At 40.7% G+C, this 27,297-nt stretch overlaps 1 protein-coding gene and 2 long non-coding RNA genes across 5 annotated transcripts in view; 1 reads left to right on the plus strand and 2 right to left on the minus strand.

The window, feature by feature from the left end:
* The window catches only part of MALRD1 (MAM and LDL receptor class A domain containing 1), a 221,905-nt gene that overhangs the window by 113,778 nt on the left and 80,830 nt on the right, over positions 1-27,297 (plus strand). For all 3 annotated transcript variants that reach the window (XM_083579135.1, XM_083579137.1, XM_083579136.1), the window contains 2 exons: positions 15,282-15,462; positions 22,735-22,863. In XM_083579135.1, the coding sequence (XP_083435261.1) occupies positions 15,282-15,462; positions 22,735-22,863 (310 nt within the window). The remainder of the gene's footprint in view (positions 1-15,281; positions 15,463-22,734; positions 22,864-27,297) is intronic.
* LOC310746327 overlaps positions 1-27,297 on the minus strand; it is a 37,105-nt gene that overhangs the window by 6,142 nt on the left and 3,666 nt on the right. The window contains exon 2 of the long non-coding RNA XR_014540633.1: positions 12,260-12,334. This is a non-coding gene — a long non-coding RNA (uncharacterized lncRNA). The remainder of the gene's footprint in view (positions 1-12,259; positions 12,335-27,297) is intronic.
* LOC310746353 lies at positions 14,386-25,606 on the minus strand. Its single transcript, XR_014540663.1, has 2 exons — positions 24,199-25,606; positions 14,386-15,492 (listed from the first exon to the last, which is right to left on the minus strand). It is a non-coding gene; the product is annotated as an uncharacterized lncRNA (long non-coding RNA).

Genomic DNA, 27,297 nt, shown 5'->3' on the forward strand with positions numbered 1-27,297 from the left:
CTATTTAAAACTGTTTTCATCATTCATGATTAAGTTTAGTTTAAAAAAAATAATCAAAGGACAAGTTTGGAGGGGATGTTGTAGGGCTGCCACAAATACACCATTTGGGATCGTGGTGAGGGGACTATAGGAACAGTCAGCTTTTTAAAAATGGCATCACAGCAGAGGACCCAGGTCAGGATTTTATAATTTTAAAAAACCACACAACTTTTAAAAAAACAAAAACAAATTAGGGATGTCTTTGAGGGTCACAAAAATCTTCTAGAATTATGCTATCACTATGGGGCCCATGGAAAACAGTATATTTCTGTATATATAATAAAAACTTTTAGGATTCTTTTTTCTGAGGGCAGAAGAAACTTTATTTCGGAGAGAAAGAGTGTTCCATACAGTAATCATTTGTCTCATTTAGCATGCATTTGAGGGTGCAGAAATTTAGAGCACATGGATGACATAATACTTAGTTTCATAGGTTCTTCCCATGGAGAAGCATCTCCCATCATTGTTCAAATGGAACTAAATGAGGGGAGGGGAGATCAAGGCCAGAAGGAGGACCCTTGTTACTCAGTTAGCCCTAATGGATTTAGTGTTTTACTCTTTTGACATGGATGTAACTTTGACTTGTTTTATATTATTTTGATATATGTTGTGGTTTTAAATGTTGTGATATTTTGTGCTGAGCTGTTTTCCGTTAACTTCTTTAAGAGTGGGATATAAGGCTAAGATGTCAGCAGTAAGTGAAATTGTACACGTGCAAAACATTGCAAGCCCATTTAGTACAGTAATGAGGTTTACGATGTGTGAACCAATGCCAATTCGTTCCAAGGCGAATTTACATGTGCACTCCTACAGAGCTATTCCTCCCCCTCCTTTATGATTCATAAATTTGTGCCAAGAAGCAAAAGGGATACAGGCAGTATTCATTTCTATAGGTCAGTGGTGGCTCACCCGCGTCTCATCCAATGTTCTCAGGTAACAAATCTGATCATCCCTGACCATTGGCAATGCTAGCTGGGGCTGATGGAAGCTGGTATCCAACAGCATCTGGAAGGCCACAGGTTGCACATCACTCTGAAAGGCAGGCAGCTTTTCTTTTGATGAGAATGACAGCATCTCTTGTCTCTTAGCTAAGCAAAGCGAAGCAATGCAACGAAGAAACTAAGAAAAGGAGCCTGCCTTGCTACCTACCAGATGCCCCATTTGGAGTTCCATCTGTTGTACCTTAGGACATACTGCTATTACAAACCAATTTGCCCAAGAGTTTTGGCTGAATTCCAGAGGTATCCCTGCCGCGATTTATTTATTTATTTATTTATTTATTTATTTCTATATTATTTTGCCATTGACATACTAGGGGGAGATGTTGGCAGATTGCCAAGAAGACTTTTTGTGGGGGCAGGAAGGGTTTTTGTTTTTTTAAAAAAAATCTCTTCCCTTGTAAATTACAGGATCTCTGAAACTATGATGCAGAAATATTGGCACCTAGTATGCTAACTATGAAAGAGTCATGGAAGGATAGATCTTTCAAAACGCCTAAAAGGAGCATAGCAATATAAACATTAGTAAATATGGGTAATGCAGGGGGGGGCTATACCTGCAGATGTAAAAGTGTTAATGAAGAGCTGGTATAAAATTCCGGTGGGAATGTTTGGATGGAAAGCTTCTGAAAATCTCTGTGTTTTTGCAGACTACAATTGTGGGCTATGGTGTGTGGGGCTGAAACAGTGACTGCATTTTGAAACAGTGGCTGCGTTTTGAAACAGTGGCTGCATTTTGCAGCATCACATGGTGTGCATGCGTAATGAGAGCACGTTGTGCAGCACCGACTCCCCTCAGTCACGGTGGCAAGCTGGCATGCCTGGGCTTTAATAAGGTCTAAACTACAGAATGATTGTAGCCAGCCCCTAAAAAAAAGTCAGCCCATCCCACAACTGCAAGGTTCGGTAGGAAGTAAATACAAAGAAGTGAACCTAGGAAGCAGTCTTGTGTGAAGTAAGGTCTGTCAACCCCAGTATCATCTATTCTGACATTCTGACTAGTAATGGCTCTCCAAAGCTTTCCTGAAACCTGAAAAACCTTCAACTGGAGATGCAAAGCCTAAAAACAGGGACCTTTTTCACAGAAAACTCTGGGTCTCAAAAAAACTCAGTTTCATTGCAGTGGAATTGGAACTCAGACCTTCCACTCATGAAATCAGCCAGACACCCTTAGTGCCAGGCAGCATTTTGAGAAAGTAAAAGTTGAAGTGCAACTCTCTTGAAACCTCTGGCCTGTCAACCTGTGAATTTGGGGTTCTCCTTTAGTATTTCATTACCATGAAAAGGCACCACATCCTTCTCTTTTCAATATTCTGCATAAAATGCTTCATTTGCCACTTTAATGCAGAACCCATTTGATATATTTGCAGTGTAAACGCTGCTCTTGGATGCTATTGTTGCCTGTGTGAGGTGTATCTAATTACTTTGAGGCTGCAAAGAGAGCTGTTTTGCAACAAAAGAAAATTGGCACTTTCTCAGTCAGACAGATTACCTTTCTCAGCAACATTTTATGTTGCTGAAATTACTAATAAATTGCAATTTGTCATGGTGTTTGTGCTCCAGAACTGTCAGAGGAACTAGTTCCAGAATTGTTGTCAGAGGAAAAAACAAAATCCCAAAACTTATGCTTTTATGAGAAAAATAATGTCTACATTAATAATAAAATACCTAACATATCTAGATGAAAACATTGCTGTTGAAATCCATGTACTGTATTATGCTCAGGCTACACAAGGGAACATGTGTCCTAAATAAACATGGTCACATTAATGCTATGTTTTATTTATGTCCCATGACACCCCGGGAATGAAAGTGCAATTTTCTGCATCCATACAAAGGAATTAGCAAGTATAACTGTTGAAAAAATATCACTGAGTTTTCAAAAGTAGCAATGAGACCATATTCAGTTCACATAGTAATTTTAAGATGGGGAGGAGTTGGCCAAATGAATTAGATTTTGCTGCTTCCTCCATTAGCGCTAAGGTGAAGTAGTCATGTGATTATATGAACACATGCTCCAAAATATTGTCCCCGCCACTGCAAAACTATGGATATGGATCTAAGTGAGGGTTTTTTTCGTGGGTGGGTGTGGTCCCAGATGACTATTGATCCAAATTTGGTTGAACTGCATGCAGATTGCAGTCTCTGTGTGTGGTTAACTAAAAAGAGTTGCAAAATTGAAGTTACCACACCCAAATGAAGGCAGGTGTCTCTTCTGAGTTAGTGTCCTAGTTACTGTTCAAGGTCAGGGTTAGGACTATAAATGTATTGTAGTTGATTGTTTGGACTTTCCATAAGGTCTCTTGGTATAAGGCTACAGGATATCCAGATGACAACCTTTCATATCCTGGAATGGAGGAGGATCCATGTGAGTTTTTAAATCCCTTCCTTTCTTGTCTGGAACCCTAGCCAGAGCAACACCGCATTCAGACTCCTGTAGCGTCGGACAGAAGGTTAGATTAATGAGGCTTCTGCCATAGGAGTCAAAGGCTTTAATATCTTCTAAAATGTGCTGCAAATTTATTCTGCTCATTTGTATAAATGGTTGCTCAAGGCTGCTAAAAGGGGACTGCACATAGACCCTTAACTTTTTAAAAATACAGAGGCCTGCATAAATATATAAGTAATTGCTAGATCTGAACTTTGACAATATTTGAGGTGAGAATACCACGCTGCTCCTCAAAATTGAAATGCTTCTTTAGAAATGGCACCAATATGAGATTATTCTCAGAAATAAAGTCAATGGAAAGATTGCATTCTTTAAAGTTATTGAGAAAAGCTAGTCACTCTGTGATAAATCCTCGTAGGGAGATATTCTACAGTAGCATTTATATAGCACTTACAAAGATTAAAAACACTTCACGTTCCTAGTCTGTAATCTTTACAATGAGTTTGTAAGATAGGTTGATACTAGAATTGCTGAGGCAGGGTCACGAGCAACAGTCTAAGGTGAGCCAGGAGCCCAGAAGGAAGACCCGGGGGACAAGTAGGGATGGGGAGGAAATTCTATTCCCTTTGCCTCTGAGGGAGAGCCTACAAAATTCACATTTTCCAGAACAATATGTGCACCAAAACACAATCATACTTTGAAATTCAGTTTTCTGAATTTTGCAATGTAGTTCTCCAACAAAGCAACGTGTATAAATGTGCTTATATTAGTGAAAATACCGGTAACATACAAAAACGTTTCACACTTTTGTTTTGGTCTGCTTTCCTCCTTTCTGGTGACTTTGTTAGGACCGCTCCACATGTCCAATTTACTGTGCATTCATGAGTTCATGATGCTATCAGAGCATTCATAGGCAATCACACTACTATTTGTGCCTACAAAAGTTTTCAGATGATCATACTGATTCATTTCTTATCAGTGTATATCCTGTGACATCTTGTTTGACTCTCATCACTTTTCATTCCATAAATGCTTACCATAAAATTATAGAGTTGGAAGGGTCCTGAGGGTCATCTAGTCCAACTCCCTGCAACGCAGGAATCTCAACTAAAGCATCCATGACAGATGACCATCCAATCTCTGCTTAAAAGCCTACAAGGAAGGAGAGTCCACTATCTTCCGAGGGAGTTCAATCTACTGTCGAACAGCTCTTGCTGTTATTCATGATGTTTAGGCAGAATCTCCTTTCTTGTAAATTGAAGCCATTGGTTCAGGTCCTAGCCTCTGGAGCTGGAGAAAACAAGCTTGCTACATCTTCCATGTGACAGCCCTTTAAATATCATAGAATTGAATATCATAAAATTGTAGAGTTGGAAGGGACTACAAGGGTCATCCAGTCCAACTCACCGCAATGCCAGGCTCTCAACACATGGTCCCCAATCCCATTTTTGTAACTAGGGTCAGTCAGAGCCTCACCTTCCCAGTCCGGGTGGGAAAGGCCAGTAAGGCAGGGAGCAGGTCTTCCAGGACTCACAGCCAAGATGGTCGCTTCCCCGAAACATTTGAAGATATTTTTTGTTCGAACAGGCATTTCCAACTGTGGGTCTTTAGCACAAGTGTCTACTCTGTTAGGGTTTAGTTGTGTTTCAGATGTATTCACTGTTCTTGTGTTTTTACCTTTTAATTACCTTATGTGCAAATCATATTGAAGGCAATGAATAGATTGATGATTTAGTATTACATGTCATTTACCCTCAATTTGTCTACAGAAGGTTGCCTACTATGGCTGTGCTTTTACTGCTATCTGTACAGTTCCATCAGTGTGCATGTACTCTGGAACTTAAACAAAATACCAATCTCTGCTCCAAAGAGCTAGGTTTTGGTTTTGGCAGAGATAGTAGAGGCAAAGAGAGAGAGAGAGAGAGAGAGAGAGAGAGAGAGAGAGAGAGAGAGAGAGAGAGAGAGAGACTAACAATGAATTGATGCAAAAATACAGAAAACTTTGTTTCACTTGTAAAGGAGGTATAAGGGGCTTTTACTGGAATCTCAATAAGAGTTGGAATGAATAATACTACTAATAATTTTATTATTTATACCCTGCCCATCTGGTTGGTTTGCCCAAGGAAAAGCAGATGATCCACATACAGCTTCTTGGAGCAGGTTCCAGAGGTGAGGGTTTTAAGTGAACAACAGACTTTGGGGCAGCTCAGGATGGCTGGATTTTTCCTTGTTAGCATTAACTAGTTAGAAGCAGGTGTGGACTACCTGGATTTTCTTCTTTTGCACTTGCAAAAGAATCCCAAATGGGATTTTTAAAAATCCCAGGTGGTTTCACCAAGAAGAATGATTTTTAAAGGAAATCAAATGATCCTCTTTGGGCTGCTCTTGACAAGAATAAAAATGAAAGAAGACGGGAAGGTCAGAAGAGTTAACCTTCCTTTGAGTTATGAATGAGGATGCGCATCCCTTGGCACATTGTCATTCACTAGGCTGATAACAAGTCAATATAGAGAGTTCGCTGGCACTTTATAACAGAATTATTGGCAATAACTCATCTTAGCTCTGACAGGGTATTCTATTTTGGGAGAAAGCAGCACTATGTATAATCTAGTATGCACACATAATCTAAGGAAAGCAGTGATGTTTGGTATCCTTGTCATGTTCAGATTTCACAAAGAAAGACTTGTGGTGATGGCGTTCTCTAATTAGCAGCCCCTTCGTAAAAAGAAAAGAAAAGTGACCGTTCAATAAATCAAACCACCTAAACCTGTAGTCTGACAGCAGAATAACAAATTTGGTTTCTCCTCTCTCACCCAATGCTTATCAGATATCCAGCAACTTTAAACTGGGTCCTTGGCAAGTGAACATAAACAGCAAAGTATTCCTTGTTTTGGACTATGAATGCTGTAATGTTGAGCTTGACTATGAAGTGAACTTTAGTTCTTCTCCAGCTTGCCTTTCCTCAGAGCCTTGCTTTGCTGAAGGGACGGGGTGGGATGGGATTGTGCAGGGGAGAAACAATGTGCAGGGAAAGGGTTAAGAATCCTCCTTCCTCCCACACCTTCTCCTCTGGAGAAGCAGGCACCTTCTGTTTCAATGCCAAGAACATTTCTAGTCCACCATCCTTATGCAGGCAATTAAGAATATATCTTTCCATCACAGTTAGTTGATTTCTGATTTTAACTTTTTAATTTATTTTTTTATCTTATGGTTTTATGTACATTGTATACTGCTCTGATTTTTTAAAAAACGAATTGCTGGACATAAATATTTTATAAAAAAAACCCAAAAAACTGCAACCCTGTCTACAGGTACCTGGGAGTAAGCCATGTTGAACTCAGTTGAATTTACTCATGATTGGACATTTTTAGCTCTATATTGGAGCCGTGACTCTTTTCTCACTGTGTACTTCACAAGTGAAACTGAGGGGCCTGCCAATATGACAAAAGTTGTTCACAGTGGACACTTCCCTGCAGCAACTTTGGGAAATCTTAATGCAGATTGTCATGTGTGATTATTCTGTGTGTGTATAACTTGCTATAGGCACACACATACAGATAGAGATTTAGGTGAACATTCAATGGGACTTATTCCTAGGTAAGTATCATTGCTCAGGCCCTTATGTCTAAGATGGCAGCCTCCAGCAAAAGGATTGATTGAAATTAGTATACCTTTCCCATGTGAAAATGATTATGCTCTCAAATTAGTGGAATATTTCATTTCACACCACAAGAGGGAGTATTTTATTCCTGTTTGGGATATCATTTATATTGACAGATGATGTGCATTAAATAATCCATCTTAAAATGTGAAGTACTAAGTCGCTCTCTCCCTTGAGTCCCTGAAGACCACAAGTTATGCTGAAAATTGGTAACTGGTGGCCATCCTTTGCTATAATAAATAGGGCATTTCCAGATGCTGGCTTTCTCCAGAAGCAAAGGTGCCTTTGTGAGTGACTGGCACACTAATACACCAGAAGCTCACAAGGCAGCCTTAGTTGTTCTGATTCTTAGTTTGTCTCCTACTAGTCCCAATATGCTAGCATGTTTCCCTCAAATGTACAAGCATCCAAACAGCAGCATTGGTGGGACATCAATGGATGTCCCAAAGTCATCACAGAAGCCCTATACAGTACCTTTATAACAACCACCTGTTCTTTAGGGTACTTCCTCTTTGACTTCTGCATTTGCAGCTACAATGACTAGAAATGCTAGCACTGAGAACTTAGAATTGGAAGATCAAGATTTCAGAGAGAGGCAGGCAGGCAGGCAGGCAGGCAGGCAGGCAAGGCAAAGACCACTTCATGGCCTGTTCCAGAATGACTTTCCTCTCCCCTAATCCAAGACAAGCTATCATAGGTGCCCCCCAATGTCTGTTGGTGCAGGGCTGAGCCCCTCCAATCATGAGTGGGTGGAGGAGGCCAAGCATGGAGATGGACTCTGCGCTCAGACTCCCACCCAACCGTCTGCCTCTTCATGATGTGCATACAATGTGCATGTTGAGGGGTCGGAAGAGGCCAAGCACTGGCCTCTTGAGTTGAAGGCCATGTACCTGAAATCCTGGAGCCTGGAGTGGTGGCAAAAGGATGACCCCTTTTCCTTCCCTTCCCAACCTTACCACTGTGCTGTCTTCCAATAGGTTGCCGCTTCTGCTGCACCTGCTGGTCCAGCCTCCAAGGCAGGGTGAGCAGGGACTACGAGTCCTATCACGCCTTGACCCCCTCTGCCAAGCTCACTTCCTCTGTTGGCAGATATATGGGCACTGGGGGGGGGGGAGTTAAATAACACTGGTTATATGTTCAATTGTGGCATCTCTCGTTCCTCAGACAGCTTGAGCAATGTGTGAGAGGATGTGAACAGTTTGAAGCTGGGAATTATTTACAGTGTTGGACAGCCTCCAATGGACAATAATGTGTAAAGGTCACAACTAGGTGAGATTTAGTAGAGTGGTCAGAGGCAAAGTGTAGCTTTTGTTTTATTCTCTGCATTCTTTGGGGATTTGAGGGGTGGAAGCATAAACAAAGAATTGCAAAGGATGAAGAAATTTCACCCCACAAACCAGCGTGACCTCTTTATTCCTGGAAAGAAATATAAAGTGGATTTGGAAATCACAATAAATAATTTATGGGAGTCCAGATGACTGACAAAAGGCAAACAGTGCTCCTATGTTTTTTAACTTGTTTGTGGAGAGAAAAGAGTGAGATGGAGAGATGCTTTTTTCCACTGTTTTTTCTTCCAGTTTGTCAGTTGCTGTAGACAAACATTTCCTTGCTCTAATGTCAGGGAATCAAAGAAAGTGTATGTTAATCTGTCCAGTCTGTCTTCAGGTTATTGATTTTTATTGTAAAGAAAGAAAAGGGTTATAAAATACAGTCCGTAGGTTTTTGCTACAATTGTACTGAAATGTTTGTTTTAATTTCAGCTTCCATCAAAAGTAATACACATTTTTCCAAAACATTGATAACAGCTACACCATCATTTCCCAGCTCAGTTTTCTACAACAGGGATTTGATGTCAGCAAATCTAACAGGGTTAAAAAAAAAAACTTCAGAGAGAACTTAGTCTATTGACAGGAACACAAATGGAGTAGAAATGTTAACAAATTACAAATCCTGTTACCTGGACAAACAATAGTGAAGTACTATTGGAAAACTGTCTCAGAATTAAAAATATCTTCATTAAACTTGCCTCCAAGGAGCACAGGGTAACTTATAAAAAGCCTCCTCATTTTATCCTCATAATAACCCTGTGAGGTAGGTTACTCTGTGACCTTGGCTCACCCATTCACTATCATGGCAGAGTGGGGATTCAAACCTGCATCTCCCTGGTCTTAATCATCACTCTAACCACTATACCACAGTAACTTGGCACTCAGCAATACAGTTGCAAATAAAATATATTAAGTATGTTTTACGTGCAATATACAATGTGACACTAGATGGCGATGGTGAGCCTTATGGAAAATTCAATGTATTTTTAAAAATGCAGAACGTTTTTTATATGTGTGTAGATTCCACCCTAGTCTTCTCTACATTGGTCAGTTGGGTGATTCAACCTCCTTGAAAGAAAGGTGGTATATAGTCGGTTGTCTTACTGATTGTAGCCAGTCATGTTCACAATTGTTCTTCATTACTTTTACAGATTTTATGTTGCTGTATGCTGTCCTGGCATTTTATGAGCGGGCAGGATATAAATACTTCTATAAATATATTAAATAAGTAAATGTAATAATAAATAAAAAAACATAAGGGTCAAAGAAATTAACTAGAGAGGAGTAATAGATTTCCAGGATTTCTTTGCACACACTTTGTGTGGAGTGCATCCCTGTCCCTAGTAAGGCTCAGGCAGTGATGGAGTGGGTAATAATATAGCTAATTCTGATTTGATATTTGGGTTCTTTGAGCCCTAGTAACAGGCAGATTTAGGGGAGCATAACGGGTTCAGTCACACTGGGCACAGAGCACCAGGGACCAGTGGCGTAGCGTGGGGGGTGCAGGGGGGGCGGGCCGCACCGGGCGCAACATCTGGGGTTAGGGCAAATCCATGGGTTAGGGGGCGCAAATCCACGGGTTAGGGGGCGCAAATCCACGGGTTAGGGGGCGCAAATTACTTGCCTTGCCCCGGGTGCTGACAACCCACGCTACGCCACTGCCAGGGACATCGCTAGGGGTACCATAACTCTGATGTAGACTGGAGCATGAGACGGGGGGGGGGGGCACAGGATATTGGTGTCGCAAAGGCACCACTGGTACTGTTAGTTCAAAAACAGGGAAAAAACTCTTTAGAAAGATGCTGGCTGGTATCTCTCTGCCTAGGATTTTGACTAACCCTCAGACGAAATAATAAACATAGCTTGGAGGCAAGGGTATACTGGGAGGGTGGAAGTAAGGGAGGGGTCTCAAGCCTAACTACAGAAAGAAAGAAGCCTGCTGTCTTGAGATCCATCATAGAGACAGTGCAGTTTAGAAAAGAGTTGTGTGTATCAGCTTCCTGGGATTGTCCTAAAATGGAATTGACCATGTGGATAGTTCAATTAATTAAGGAGGGGTGTGCTTTCCATCTCAAAATCATACGCAATAGGGAATTATTTGCTGAATTAAGTGGTTAATTGTATTTATATATGGCACTGGATTCTGGAATTAATTTGAGGTGATTCACACAGTAGGCTTTCCCTGTCCACCACAGTGATACACTCATGTCTCAGAGCAAAGTCAGGTCACACATACAGTCTCAGACCATATGGTAAGTTCCAGTTGAACTTCTCAGTAAAGCTTCCCTTCAGCTGGTGATTGGTACTGTCAACGTGCACAGTCTTCACAGTGTTTTAAAATAGTGTCCTTGCACACAGCAATGGCATGCATATAGCTCAAACACTCACAGTCCCCAAAGAACTGACAACAATGATCTTGAGATGAAAGTAGAATCTGTTTTTCTTCTCCAAGCAAACTCCATAATATGTTATATTGAAAAATATGGTTTCGGACCTTTCAAACAGAATTTCAGTTAAGAATGTTGGCCTATTTATACTTGAATATTTTCACTGTATTTGATGTTTTATTAAGTATTTATAAATTTTGAAACAGCAGAAGCTAAGCAGCGTAATAGTAATGGGCTCTTCTAGCAGTTCCAGATCCAGAAATGTTTACAAGGTTTGCAAAATAGCCATTTACGTATCTGATCCAAATATCCTTTGGTATTTGAACTCATAGATTTCAGTGGTGCTATTCCCTGTGCAACAGATAAAGCATATCTGTAAACGTGTCTAAAGGATTACGGACCTTAATGCTTCAATACTAGAAATGTCTAATTCACTTTATTATCAGTAAATACTTAAATGGATCAATTTTGCATTATAATTTTCCATTATTAATTTCCACTTCAATTAAAGCTTCTGCTTAATTCCCCAATCAATGGCTAGCTCTTTTATTAATTAATCAGACTCTTCCTATTAATAATGTTTTGGAATGTTTTCCCACACAAAAGAGATTTCAAGGGCAAACTGCATGTATGTGTAAAGACAACTAAAAGAATAGATGCAATTAAGTGCTTTGAGTCTTTGTATTCAAGTATATATATGCCCGCACACACTTCCCTGATGCAGAACTATCCAATTTGTCCCTTGGAGTTTGTCAGTCTCACATACTTCACTGACAAATTTGTCTAACTGGTCTCTATATCTAGGGTTGCCATATTTCAAAAAGTAAAATTCCTGAAACCCATAAATTTTTTTAGCTTTTTTTAGTAACCAACCCCACTGACCACCCTAGCATCATGGTGGTGGTGTGGCAAAAGAGAAAAGTGCACTCAATGGAGGAAGAGGAACAGAAGAGGAAGAGGAGGCAAAAAGGAGAAAGTGTTAGGAGCATCCTATTCTCGTGTAGGACCCTGGCAGAGGCACATGCCCGACTGGCATGTTGTCTCCCTCCTGGTCGATCGTTCAAAAGCTTTCTCCAACCCAAACATCATAGCGACTGATGCCTTGGAGACATCAGCACACTTAGGGATCGGAGAGTATTCGCAGTTTGTGGAACAGAACTCAGTAGCATAGCATTTTGGCTAATCTACGTTTATTTACATATAATACACTTGGAGCATTCTGCTTTAGCTCCTTCCTCTTTCTCATCAGACAGCAAAGAGAGAAAGAACAAAGGACAATAGTCCTACTTCACAGAACACAGTAATACCAAAACATCCTGTCTCAGTCACTTCCCACACTGTGGAATGAAAACATACACTGTCATGTGATAAACAACAATCCCATGACTGCAGACACGGGGAATGAATCTCCAACAGAAAGATGGCCGTACTTAAGCTGGGAGTACATTTGCACTCACCATTCAGGAGAAAAGAGTACACTTGTTTTCTAGGGTCCAGCAGCAGAAAGCACCATGTTGCTGTGGAGTGAGGAGCTGTGTGTGCAGAGAGACAGAAGGAGACATAGTTAAGCAGGGGCAGACTTTTGGTCTTTCAAATTACAGCTGTGCCCTGTGTGATGCCAAAAATCTGCGTTCTCTGCCTATTGCATTTCATTCTGCTCAATTCACAACATCATAGTTGCAGTGCCCTGCAGCGCCCACTAGGCTTGGCGCCCAGTGCGATAAGACTGGTCATGCTGCCCCAAATCCACCTTGTGAGTTAAGGCTGTGAGTGAAGAGACTGAGCCTTGAACAACAAACCCTCAGTTCTTCTAGTATATAATAATATTCACGGAATTTGTCTTTTTAAATACAGTTGGAATCCCTTTCTATTTTTTATTTAACGCTGTACCACAATGAACCTTTTACTCCTTAAAATCACTTGCAAGATCCCTGGAGACCTCTCTAATGTGCATGCCCACCCTCCATTCTTATGGCACAATCTTATGGCATAATTGCAGACTGTGTCTTTGTTACATTGTCTAATAACAATGATCATATCCCTTGCTACCCTCCAGTTTTATTGTTGCATGAACTGGCGGCATTTCCCCCCCTTCAAATATATTGATAAACACATAGGACATGTTTAGGTACTAGAGTGTAGAGAGAAGTAAGTAGCAGGCACTGTATTGCAAGCAATAAGTGCTGCCTTATGAGTAGCCTCTGTGCATGGAGTACTTTCTACCCATTTTACTTTCTACCAGCTGAGGTTGCTGCACCTCAAGCTGACAATTATACATGCTGTGGAGTGTGTGCCACTGTTCAAGCCTATCTGTCAGGTCTACTCAAAGGTAAGTCCCACTGAATTCAATGGAACTTATTCCAGTCAAGTATTGTGTATGACTGCAGTCCAAGAGGATGTAATTCTCATTCAGTTAAATGTTTCAATCCACTTTAATGATACTGGTTGTAGGCCAAATGTGGCCTTGACATGAATAATGAGTGGATTTTTAGCATTCCAAGTGAGGAAGGTTCAGAAGTCATTGTAGGCAAATTTGTTGTGTAAGCCATCATTGATTTTCATTGGCATTCGTATTGTTTCCATAGCTAAGTACTAATTGGGGCCTTGTTTGTTTTAGTTTGCTGTTAATCATCCCATAGCTGCCAAATCAACTGCACATAAGAGAGACCTAGAGCAAAGGCTATGTATTCAGAAAGTCTGTGTTCACTTCCTGGAATTGACTGTACTAGTAGAAGTGTTTTATATATCTCTATCTACACACATAGTGGAATCAGTTAAAGTGTACTGTTCATGTGCCGTTGAATTAATGTTGACTTGAGCATGTGCATAGGAGTAGTCTGCTGGTTGCATATTTGAACTACATAGCTTTTTTGCTGGATATTACAACTATAAATATATTATGCTGAGTATAACCATGTTAAATATTTATTCTAAAATGATGCATCTTAGCTATTGAGTTTGTGGTCACCGGTGCCAGGTAGAGATTGATCCATCAGTCTGTTTCCAGTGTCTGTAAATTTCACATTCATTCAGAAGTCCCTTTTTGTCTTCTGGTGTCTTTGACACCCTTTAACTAACTGATCTATCTGGTCAGGTGCCCTTATCTATTACTTGTTAAGTTGTATTTTTAAGTAGTATGTGATTCTGGATTCTTGCCTTAATATGGGGTTGTTCCCTTGTAGTCCTATAGTTGTAGTAAAATATAATCTAGCCCTTGGGTTGCATCCTGTCAGAGCACTTTACCCCAAAGTTGGAGGCTTTGTGAGGATTTGTGTGAATCTCCTATGTACACAATACAGAAAATGTTAACAAAATCAGTAGTGTATTTTCAGACCAAAAAAAGATTGCCTCCAGGCGCTGCATAATATATTTTACTTTTGTGGCACCTTAAATTGCGGGTGTTGTGTAACCCAGCTGTAGCTTTGCCGTGTAATAAGAAAATTTGCTCATTTTAGCTGCTTGGATGATTTGAAGCCTGAAAAAGTAGCAGCTGGGAAAGGCATCAAGAATGATGTAACACTTTTGAAAATAGGTCCTGTACGTGACAATTTGTACTTAACTGTCTGTTCATTGAAGAATCAGATTTATCATCACCATCTGTTTATTTATATGCACTTTCCCACAAAAATTTGCCCAAGTGGCTCACAATGTATCAAACAAACAACAATAATATCTCAATTCAAAAAGCAAGAACAAAATAATCAGCATGTAAATAAATCCATACACAATCTAAAACAACATATAAAACAATACAAATATGCTAACCTAATGTAACAGCTTAAAAGCACAGCTCAGAGAGAATAATGTCCAAAACAGCAGCAAAATGGTAGTGTACAAATCTTGGGGGAAAGTCATTGTTCCCTAAGAACATTTCACAGAAGCTTACTATAATTAGCTTACATGTATTGAATGGTAGGAACACCTCTCACTTGTGGCAGCCTTTACTCCCAGCTCTGACCTGGGTCTCCTCTCTCAGTCATTAACCTGACTCTCACATGCACAGGGAAAGATTTCCAGTCCTCCTTCAAGACCCACGTAACCGCTTCTGAAAGTTTGACTTGATTATAAAAGTTGTGTTGCATGTAATGCAACAGTGAAAGTAGAGGATGCCTGAGTGAGTCACATAATTCCCCTGTGTATCAGGAAACTTGTGCAACGTGACCCTTTGCACATTTACCCATGGATGTTTAAGTTTTCTCTTTTCATGAACCAAGGACAGTGGTTGCACATTCCCTTTCAGTCTTTATTTTCTGCTGTAATTCAGGGGTTGTTGGACTGCAACTCCAAACAGTCCAGCCACTATGGCCAGTGGTCAGGGATGTTTGTGGTGGTACCTTGCAGATGATGACTAGCCCTGCTTAAACTAACAGTGTTTCTTGCAACTTTCACTTTCTTTCCCCCACATTCCATACTCACGGCAGGTGCAAATTCAGCCTTCTGAGTTTTGCATTCACTCAAGCTTTATTCTTTTCTTTGAAGACTGAGAGTGGTCTTTCAAAGGTTTGGAGTGATTCTGGAGACTATGGTGGCCTTTGGAAGAAAGCAGAAATACATCTGGGGAAGCTGAGAAATTTTGAAGTTCTGTTTGAAGGCATTCGGATCAAGGATCTTGGAGGAGGAGCAGCAATAGATGACATTGTATATGAGAACTGCAGCACAGGTAAGGACTTCTTACTCAAAATGGTATGTGCTGAAAAAATAAATGCATAGAAATGTTTTTTAAAAAAGCAATGCAATAATGGTCAGGTTCACACGTAACACTAAGCCAAGTTCATTGTCTTACTTTGTTCAGCTCATCAACTCGAGCAGTTTCAAGAAGCATAGGCCTTCAGTATATTAAATAATAAATTTACAGCTTATTAAAAAATAAAATCACAGCTATATTTTGCTGTTTGGTGGTTATGACAGTGTCTTTACCGTCTATCCCAGGAATAGCTAACATGGTGCCCTCCAGATTCGGTGGACTACAATTCCTCTCATTGCTGCCCATTGGAATGTAGTCCAAAACCTATGGCGGGCACCACTTTGCCCCCTCCTGTTCTGAAATATACTCGGAGTCGAGAGTGGATTTCATGCTCTTTATTCAGCTCATAGTGGTGAGGAGGAATGAAAGTTCCCCCAAAGTATCTGCTTTATATACATTATTTACACAATGGGCTGCATGTGATTGGCTAATTCCGGAATTCTCCTGTAGGCCAATCAGGTTGTGGATTCGCTTCCATCTGGAGCTGGATTGGGTGGCTCCTGCAGACGAATCATACTGCTGCATTGTTCTAGGACCAATCAGACTGCTGCATTCTGAATCCTATTGTTCTCAGACCAATCAGACTGCTGCATTTTGGATCCTATTCAACTCAGTTCATAACACGTTCTATCTCCTCTGCATTATTCTCACACATGGATGCCCAAACATTAGCCCTTTTTGTCTCAAGTGTCTGCTACCACATTCTTGGGGGTGTGATTTACTCTACAGCAAGAAACAGAAATTCGCAGAAATGTAGAAAGCCAGATTCAGATATTATGACTTTATGACAAATCTATGGTCGCAGCTGGGATTATCTGTATCTCAATGTCTTCACCAGCAAATCTTTCCAATTGTGTGTGGATCCACCTGCCAAGGCTCCAATGCCTACAGGCAGAATTCTCTAAGAGTCAATATAATTTGTTAAGCTTGTTTTATGTCAGAATCAACACAAATCTTCTGATTAGCCCTGGCTGAGTAAAAATCCCCACAGATTTTTGAATTGATAGCACACCTTATTTGATACGACTTCTCGCTACTGCCTGAGGAAATGCTTTATCAACTTTTCCCCAGAAACAGCTGTCCATTGCCACACATGTTACTGATGGTATGGTGCTGTTCCTATATCTAATCAACTGGCAAAACACCCCAGTACAAAAATACCTGAAAATGAAAGTGCTTATCAAATGTATTTTGAGGAATCCTGCTAAGCTTTATTGCTCTTTGATAGAATTCTACTTCCAAGAAATCTTTCTGAACTTGTACCTAAATAAATAAATATACATTTTGTTCATCCCATGGATCCAAGACCTTAGTTCCAAGTTCTCCACTTTCTGTTCCTGAACAGTTTTTAAGCCATGGCAGTTGCCTTTATAGAAAAGTGGAAAGGGGAATCACTGAGGGCACAACCCACAAAGGATGTTTTCTTCTGTAAGATCCCTTTAGATAAAAGGTTATCCTCTGAATTCAAAGGCAGTTTGGTTACTAAACGCTTTACGGCTTTTGAAGAAAGGAATTGTTGGTGTGATATTCTCCTGCATGTGGCATTTTCCCTTTAAGTAGTTCTCCTCTCAGAGAAAGAGTTCATTCATCAGTCATCCTTTTTATTAGTGATTTAACATTCACACCTCCTCTTCTTTGCCTCCTTCTTCATTTAATACAGGCTGTGCATCTTCAGAACACAGAAACGTTTCTCATTATTCCTTAAGATTGGAAGAGCTACAGCTAATTAACTATTGTCCACAGTACATCTAACTCAAAGAAATGCAGGATAAAAAGAAACCCAAATCAACAAACAAAATATTAAAGCTTTCTTTTTCTGTTTGTTTTCCTCCCTTTAATTTCTTTTTATACTTGAAAGTGATCGTCCTTGTTTTCATTTGGATTCACAGGAGCAGCATTCATAGAAACAATATAACCTTCAAAGAAACAATATAACCTTCAAAGAAACAATATAGCATCAAGAGAAAAAGAGGGAGAGGGAGAGAGATACCTGCCTTTAGAATTTTTTTTGTTTCAATGCAACACTTTATTCACCTCCTGATTCACATCCACACTCAAAAGTTCTCTATTTTGAAAGTAGCGTGTCAATGGCTACCTTAAAAACATAGCATGACAGCACTTATATGTTAAGTATTTTTAGAACTCTTCCCAATTTTAACTTTGATGTCTACCACAACAATTTAAAAGCTGGTAAAATATTTGCATGACTAGCTATTTAATCATAATAATAATCCTTCTTGAGAGTGTGCCACAGACATGGTCCAAGATTCATAAGTTTTGATTTTTATCATATGCACTGAATCACAGCACCTGTGCATGGCTGGCAATTTTTTTCCCTGTTGGCTACTTCAATTCTTCCCACTGTGAGTGATGCTTTGTGCTAACATGATTACATTTGGTATCTGTCCCCAGTATCATTGATCATTTGCTGTGGGTGAAATTTTTTCAGACTGTTACAAACTATTCAGGGCTTGCTCATCAATAGTATATTATAAATGCAGAAGGCCCAGCAGGGGGCTGACATGATTACTAAGACAAGAAAAAAGAGAGAGAGGAGAAAGCCCAAGCCAGGATTGTACAGACGTGGTTTGTTTTATAAACGTCATATAAAATACCATGTGCCCATTAAAAGTATTCTAATAGATTTTAACCTACTAAAACTATTCAGCTACCAATTTCACCCAGCACTTAGCATTTATACATTGCTGCTGCTCTCTATGCATTCAAAGCACTTAAGATTATCTCAGGAACCCATACAAAAAACAGTAAGGAAAATGAAATGCATCACAATAGTAGTGAAGGACATTGATATTACAGCTTTTTATATTGATCATCAGGCAGGAGTATATTTTTGCAAGTTTTGCATATATAATTTCCCCACAAGGCTTCTCACAAGAGGATTGCAACTGTTCATTTTGTATTTGAGGCATAATTATAGTTTGTTTTCCACCCCCCCCAAAAAAAAACTTTTATAGAAAAGCATTGAATAGAATTAAATCTTAATTTATCATTTACCAAGGGGGAAAAATAGCAATTTCAAGAAAGGCCACACAGTTATTCCAAGGATAACTTTTTAAAACTAAGAGTAATTATTTGCATTATGGGGGGTGGGGGGTGGCAAGAAGGGAATGCTGGGAGAAATGAAAGAAAAGCTATCCATGTCCTTCTTGCTGTACTCAAACATCCTCTTCTATTCCTTGGCTGCCTTGTGTGAGAGAGATACGGGATGAAGAGCCTGCAAATATCCCACAGTAACTTCACGCAATGTATTTCACTCCTAGTACCTTGTGTTGTTTTCAACAAGAAGATCCAGCTTCCGAGTAGTAATTTAGAATGGATATTTCATCAACAAGCAAACACCCATATATGCGCAGCAGCCATCAGCTGAACTTAACCTCTAACTGAACGCGCTAATGACACTCTTGCTCTTTAGAGTCTATTCAGCTTAAAGATACAGTAACAGATATCATCATGGGTTTGTGTGTGCAAAGGGCACTGCAGAACAGAAGAGAGGAGGAGCCACAGAAATGGGAGTGGTCTGTGCACAAGGCGGAGTTAATAAAATGAAGGAGAAGGGATTAAGGTGAAAATTGGGTTGCAAAAGGGGGTTGCAAAAATGGTTGGAAGAGTCGGCATGGAAATGGAGGTAAAGATGAAAACAGAAGTACAAACAGAGCTGCATAATAGGAGGGGAAGGTGGCACCATAATTCGACTAAAGGTGAAAGGGGTTGTTGCAATAGGGTAGTTGCAATTGGAAGTGGGGTTCCACAAAAGGAAGGAGGGACACGGGCATAGGAGTGAAGGTGAAAGCAGTGCAGTATAACAGAAGAGAGAAGTGGGTTAAAAAATAGGCTTGAGGAGGTGAAAAGGGGATTGGTAGTTGCATGGGGCGGGAAGGGAAAAGTCTAGGGAATGTGAGGGGAGCTGGTAAGCAGAGTAAGCAGGGGACAGAGCCCTCTCTCCAAATAAATATATGTAGGTTGCAATATGAGTCAAACAACGATGGGATCAAACTAAGGGTTTGGCCGTCCACAGCTTGCGCAGCTCTTTCAGTGCCTTGGCGTTTCTCTATAGTTCAACAGCTCCCCATAGTTTACGTTGCAAGGACACTTGAGAAGCACAGCAGGCGAAAACAGGGAATGCATGCAAGTGCTATACCGCTTCATTAGATTTCTTTGTCATTGCGCTTTCTGTTTCTCCAACATGTTACTCTTGGTTGGTTCAGAGCAAACTAGTTGAATTATATTTGGGGAAACAAATTTTATTTTAATTTTCTCTGGCATCCTTTTTAGTTTTTTTCAGTTTATCTTGTTTTTGTAAAAGTATCCTGAATTTAAAATGAAAAAATGCTCCTAATTATGACAAACACTATTCTGAGTGAAAACCATTTTCTTCCTTCCTTAATGAAATGTCAACATTCAGCCAAGGGCTGAAAAACTGGTAAAAGGATACCTTGCATTTAGTAGGGATGGGGGAGAAGCTTGGTTTAAATCGCAAATTCACAGTTAAAGAAACAGTCGCACAAACAGAAATACAACTAAACTTCTCTGAATTTTGTAATGCAGTTGTCTAACCAACACATGTGTATATTAGGGAAATAGCTCTGGGAAGCATGAAGGCAATTGCTCTTGCCTGCTGTTGATTTGTATTCAATGTAAGTAACCCCTAAACTTGGATATTTCATATTGTCATCACGACTAGTGTCCACTAGTCCACAAGTAAAGACAAAGATTAATTTCTCCACATTAAAAGAAGAGGAAAATGTCCTCTATTCATTTGAATTCATTGCCCATCTTGGAGTGCTGAGGTTGGGATTCAAGTGTGTTTCAGGATCCCACATTTGAGGTACCATCTTCTCCTCTGTTGCTTATATTTGTGTGTTGCCTTGTCCTTACATCTCCAGTTGTAGTAGTACAGTTGGCGTTCCTGGTATGTGTTTGTATCTTCAGCCCAGAAGCAGAATATCTTAATACAATTGTTAGCAATAAAGCATTTCCACTTTGTTGGCTCGCTTTGGATACACATCGCTCTTTCATCCGTTTACCCAGCACCAAGTTCTCTCTTGTGAATGCTTAAGTTTTATGAACAGAGTGATGTAGCCTCATGTCGTGCACTTCGATAGGTGTGATGTGCGTTCTATGGCTCGGTCAATATGCTTGTGGGGTGCCTTGGTTCGCTGACATTTGTCAGAAGAACCGCATACCTGATTCACCAGGAGTGGTGATTGTGGCCCAATGTGATCACCTGGAATCAGGGGGAAGGGCTGTCTTTTGGCTTCCCGCACAGCCAGTGGATGATGTCAGCTCCTCTGTTGGCCACAGGAGTGGTCAGGAGTCACCTGCAAAATTCAAATGTGAAATGGCCTGTTATGGCCAGGAAAGGAGGAGGATAAAAGTTGCCTGCATTTTTTCCTTGCAGCGCACTCCAAGTTGGCTTTAGGTGTCTTTAGTATGTCCTTCCATGGCCCCTGCCCCGGCTGGCCTTTGTGACTAACTGTATGTGATCCTTCAATATTATCCTCCATCATGGCTTTTGGGTTGGAGAGGGAAGAGGTCGTCAGGTGTAATCTTGAGCTATCAGTTGATTTCAAAGTGAGTCTTTTAAACTTGTTTGCAGGTATATTATAGCCTCATTCGGGCATCTGCCTGAACATACATGGGAGCATGCAAGTTCAGCCACCAACTTCTCTGGGTACATGGGCTCTTCTTAGAGTTTTACATGTATAGCACAGCAGTTTGCCAAAGCTTCTAAGTGCGTTAGGTTGAACATGCTTGGAAAATTCCCCAGGATTGGAAATTCTGGCTGATCCTGCGATGTTTTCTGAGTGTGTTAAACCAAGCACACTTTGAAATCCCTTCAGACCTTCACGCTAAACAAATGAAGATATTGAGATATGTTACCTGAGTCAGATTTTATGATAGGGCATTTTTTTCTTGCCTTCAGTATTCAGTATTACAGCATTTCAGTGTGCATTGGGTTTAAAATTTCTTGTACACCCCAGTCAGCATATCATTATTATCATCATCATCATCATCCCTTTTTTTTCATTACCAAGCATGTTTTATTTAAAGTTTTGCTTTCAAGATATAGCATAAGTGTAATACAAAAAGTAGGGTTTGTTCAACAGACTAACTGGAATGCAGTACTTGCATTTAACCTTCTGCTCAATTATTTTCACTGATTATATTTGCGTGCTAGTTTGAGCAACCAGGAGACTACCTTGCTGGATGTTTGTGTGTGTCCTAAGCTTTATTTTCCTCCTGCCCCCACCTTTCCTCAACTATACAGGAGCTGGAGTTGGCAAAAGAGAGATTTCCTGACTTACTCAAACTGTTGTTGTTGTTGTTGTTTAGTCGTTTAGTCGTGTCCGACTCTTCGTGACCCCATGGACCAGAGCACGCCAGGCACTCCTGTCTTCCACTGCCTCCCACAGTTTGGTCAGACTCATGCTGGTAGCTTTGAGAACACTGTCCAACCATCTCGTCCTCTGTCGTCCCCTTCTCCTTGTGCCCTCCATCTTTCCCAACATCAGGGTCTTTTCCAGGGAGTCTTCTCTTCTCATGAAGTGGCCAAAGTATTGGAGCCTCAGCTTCACGATCTGTCCTTCCAGTGAGCACTCAGGGCTGATTTCCTTAAGAATGGATACGTTTGATCTTCTTGCAGTCCATGGGACTCTCAAGAGTCTCCTCCAGCACCATAATTCAAAAGCATCAATAGTCCTCTGTTCTGCATTGCAAATGGCACTGAGAACTCCATAATCTTGAAAACTCATGATGCAATGGTGGAGGTGGTGCCTTTGGGAAACAGGAGGAACTCTGTGTCTGAGTTTGTGTATGCATATTGGGCTTCTCGTCATTGCTGCCTTTGTTCTATGTATTTTTGTCTTTACTGGCAATGAATGTTATCATACCCCCCATGCATCTGGAGACCAAACAAGGCAAATGAAGTGTTGTCCTCATGCTGAATTGAATTTCAGTCTGCTTAAAGCTTCTCATCCATTAAGCTCTGAATATGGGCAATAGAGCAGTCTAGGCAGGTACAAGCCATCATTAAAAGTGAGCGGGATTGAATAACATCTGTTGGAAGCAGAAAATCACTAAAGTGATGGTGCACAATGGGTAAACAAATCAAAAAGGGCATTCTTTGATTTAATTAAAGTATTGATTTAGCTGTCCTGTTGGTTCCAGTTGGAAAGGATTCTGGGGTGTGCCCTACTGTTACCGACTTCGTATGTTGGAACAAGAAGTGCATTGAATCTCACCTTGTTTGTGACTACAAGGCTGACTGCAAAGACTTGTCTGATGAAGCTGATTGCAGTAAGTACTTCTATCTCCTTGCATTAATGTAAGCTGCTTTTTTAAAAGCTTACGTGCTATAAAATAGCTACTCAGGACAGGATTGTTATGAACATGTTGCTTCTGAGGTGGTTCCCCTTGACTATTTTTCTTGTATCTCGATACATTTGCTACACCATAGAGGCTGCAATCCTATGACCACTTTCCTAGGAATAAGCCTAGGAAAGTCAACTAAAGTGGCCCTCCCCAGTCAGACAGTCTCCCACAGTTGTTATGCCTCTTAAAAATCAGCAGTGGTAGTGATGTAGGGAAACTGCATGCGTACCTTGAAAGCACTTTCAATTTTGCTGAACTGCATTCAATTATGCATGGGTTTTATTAATAGCAGGCCTCGGTGCTGATGAACCATCTAGTCAAATGCCTTGGCATATTGAAATGAAAGCAATTTTAGAGACAAATGGAACAGTCCTTTCCCCGTCACCTGTAAATAGATTTGGTTTACATCAAAAAGAAAAGGATGTCAAGAAGGTGCAAACAGGCAGCTGACTTCATCGACCCAGCACATACTGCTCTTAAGTATTTATTGTAAACAATGCAAGCTGAATTACACTGGCAAGATATTGTGATTGAATTATTGTAGCCAGGCGATCTTTTTAGTAATGATGAAATGGCAAGGCACAACATTTAAAGTATTTCAAAGTCTCATCCATTTCCGCGGTAGACAGAGATTATAAAAGAGTAGCCGCATTAGTCTGTTGCAGCAGAATTTGCAGAGTTTTGTGACACCTGGGAGACACATTTATCATGTCTTGAGCTTTGGGAGGCAAGAGCCTGCTTCATCAGATGCACAATACGGGAGGTGCTCAGTGCATCTGATAAAGAGCGCTGAAACTTGCATTTGTCATAGACTCTGACAGTGAGTCTGACACTGATTCAAAGGAAGAAGCAATCCCATATCTGGTCCCCAGCAAAGACCTAGATACTGACATAGTAGACGTGCTTTACTGGACCTGTCTGTTTGTTGCTTTTGGGTGGCACTGTAGGTTAAACCAGAGCCTAGGACTTGCCGATCAGAAAGTCGGCGTTTCGAAACCCTGCGACGGGGTGAGCTCCCGTTGCTCGGTCCCTGCTCTTGCCCACCTAGCAGTTTGAAAGCAAGTCAAAGTGCAAGTAGATAAATAGGTACCCCTCCAGCGAGAAGGTAAACGGCATTTCCGTGTGCTGCTCTGGTTCGTCAGAAGCAGCTTAGTCATGCTCGCCACATGATCTGAAAGCTCCCTCGGCCAATAAAGCGAGATGAGCGCCGCAACCCCAGAGTCAGTCACGACTGGACCGAATGGTCAGGGGTCCCCTTACCTTTAAAAGGCCCTGTTGGTTCATGTGGTCTTGTTTGGTGGCACTGCAGCACAGCATAAATGATTGCAATAACTCCCACTGCTTGATAGCTGCCCTGATGGTGCAGTGAAAAAATTGCCTGGGCTCTGCTGCCAGAAGCTCCCAGTTCAGTCCCCTGGTGCTGAGTAGAGGTAACTCATGTGAACCTTTCCCTATGCCTGGGGTGCCAGTTGGGTTGGAAAGAAAAAGCCAGTCTGTATTAGTCACATGCCCTCTCCTGCAGTATGGGACCTCACTTTATGGAAGTAGCTCTGACACTGCTGGCAATGTGTGTGAAGGGCACTTTAATCTCTGCTTGCTCCCGGTAGCTCCAAATTGTGGCTCTTGATTTTCTGACACTTATAGAAGAACTGTGCCTCTCAGGGCTGAAGTAGCACGCTTGTGACTACCTGGGTGGCATGGCAACAATCTATGTCAATAGCGTTCACCTGGCATCTCCTGCATTCAGGTCTGAGCAGAGTCAACAATCCCATTTAGCCAAGAGTAATACTGCCCTGTTCATTCGGTTAGGAATACATTTAACAAGTACTACTGCAATTACTATGCTTTATGGTTTTGCATTGATCTGGCATGCTGAATAAATCTCTGTTGTTTCCTTTCTACAAGAGTGCTGGAGTATTCTATTGCATTGTTGGTTGTCGAAGATACCAAAAGTAATCCCACCTATTTAGATTGATTTCTTTTGCTCAGGCAAGGTGGTTTGTAATTGAAGACCAGATTCATTTATAGTCACATAATAAAAAGTGGGGAAATCGAGAGTTTTTCAGATACCAAAGGGGGGAAAATCAATTTAAATTAAAGTCTTTTCAAATTCAAGTTAGCTCTTTAAACTTTTTCAGTTACAAGAATGAACAAAATACACAGAAAACATTTGAGCCTTTAGCACTGCATCCCACATTTTGATCTAAGGTGCTTTCATGCATCACACAACATTTCCCCGAAATCCATTTCCAGTGTCTAAATAGAGAAATCATTTAGTCCGATGCCTGATATATGCGAGCACTTGCTCCTTAATAGACAAGAGAGTGTGTTGTCCTGCAAGTAGCTCTATTTCATCAAGCTGTACATTCATTATTTTTGTTTTACTTTTTTTCCTTTGAAGGGCTGTTCACCCACAGGAAATGTCACTTGGGGGCTATAGCTGATGGTGAGCAGAGTCTGAGACCCGGCAGGGTTGCCTAGTTCTTTCCCTCTCTCGGCTGCCTCATTCCTTCTCTACCTTTCCCTTGTTCTCACTTGCCCAGCAATCCATTCCCAGAGGGACAGCCCTAAGAGCAAGAGCAGGTCCACAGTGTTTGAAGTGCCAAATAACACTAAGACTCTTGTGGAATTAAGCCAAGGGCCAGAGTGGTGCCTCTGGGAACCCTACAGACAGGACCTCCTATCCATGTGTGTTTTTTGTTGTTGTTTTTTGTTTTTTTAAAAAAGCATACATAAAAGTGGGAGAGTTTTGCAGCAAATGCATCGCTGTCAACATCTACTCACCAGCAGCAACAGCCCCCATATCAGAGACACAAAAACAGACCCTGCATGTACAAATGCCTGCCAGCACAGGATGCATCCAATGAAATGGAATCTAGTTTCCAACAGCTGATGCAAGAATAAATGGATTCAGAGAAAAGAAAGAATACTCTAAAACTGAACTAAATACGGTAAGTCAGTCAGTGAAGAAGGATCAAGATAGCAGGAGGAAAGATTCACATTCTTGTCAAAACAACAACAAGTGAATGAGAAGCCAACTGGTTTGAATTCTCACAGGTGTATAAGGAATCTTACACTTCCAACAATGCAGATGCACCTGATCCAAATCTGGCTTCTGCCGTAGGTCCTTTCGTATGTTAACTTCCCTCCATGGCACCCAATAACAGTGCAGTCCTCTACTCAGAAGTTTAATGGTGCTTACTCCCTGTGTGTTTAGGATTGCAGTCAAAGCCACCCACAATGATTATACCTTGTTACTAGGTCACAGCCAGGCTAGGGGTGCCCAAGAGAATCCAAAGTCACATGTGTGAAATATTTGGTTTCTCTCAAGTCTGTCTTTTTGGGTGAAGGTCCAAACATTAGTTTTCTTCTTACTATTTAAGCTGGCACATATTTCTGCTTTGCCCATGCAAAGACCTGCTTATATATCTCTCTCACCATCTGGAAAACCTGAGTGTTTCCCCCCCAAAGCAGCAATACTTCTTTGCTGGGAGGTCATTTATCATCTTAACATATGTAAATTTGGATTTGTGCCGATGAAAGTTGCACCAGTTAACAAAGTTGTACTATCATTATTTTGAAAAATGTAATCATCATTTTTGACCTCCATCTGAACTGATGTGTCTCTGTCTAGTCTCCTTTTGTAAGCAGGTAAGACTCTTGCATTTGGCTGAGCTTCTGGAGACTTGTGGTGACTTCTTTCTTTGGCTTTTCATAAAGTTTCAAATGTTATTTTTACTATTCTAGTTGAATTATTTTAGTTTGTATGGATTGCTATCATTTTTATTTAATCAGTCAATTGATTTATTTTCTATAACGCCCTTCATCTGATTATCACAAGGTAATTTTCAATATAAAATAATAATAATACACAACATAGTAACAAACAAAAGCAATAACACACAGTTTAAAAGGCCATAGATTTCATTAGTCAAAGACCTGGGAGAAGAGGAATGTTTTTGCCTGGCAACTAAAGATATGTAATAAAGGTACCAGATGAGCTTCCCTGGGGAGAGCATTCCACAAGTGGGGAGCCACTACAGAAAAGGCCTGTTCTTATGTTGCTGCCCTCTGGACCTCTCACAAAGGAGGCACATGAAGAAGGGCCTCAGATTATTATTGCAGGGTCCAGGTTGGTTCATATGGGGAGAGGCAGTCCTTTGTATTTTAAAATGGTTGTAAACCACTTTGTGAACAGACTTGTATTATTACAAGTAAATCAATCAATCAAGGATTGAGAACTGGATCTGATCTGACCAGTTTGACAGGTAGATGGGACTGTCCACTTGTAAAAATAGCACCAGGTGACCTATTTTCCCCACCCCACCCCCCAATGGTGTGGAATTAAACCATGCAGGC

This window comes from Podarcis filfolensis (genome assembly GCF_964270895.1).
Source record: "Podarcis filfolensis genome assembly, chromosome: 12".
NCBI classification, from domain to species: domain Eukaryota; kingdom Metazoa; phylum Chordata; class Lepidosauria; order Squamata; family Lacertidae; genus Podarcis; species Podarcis filfolensis.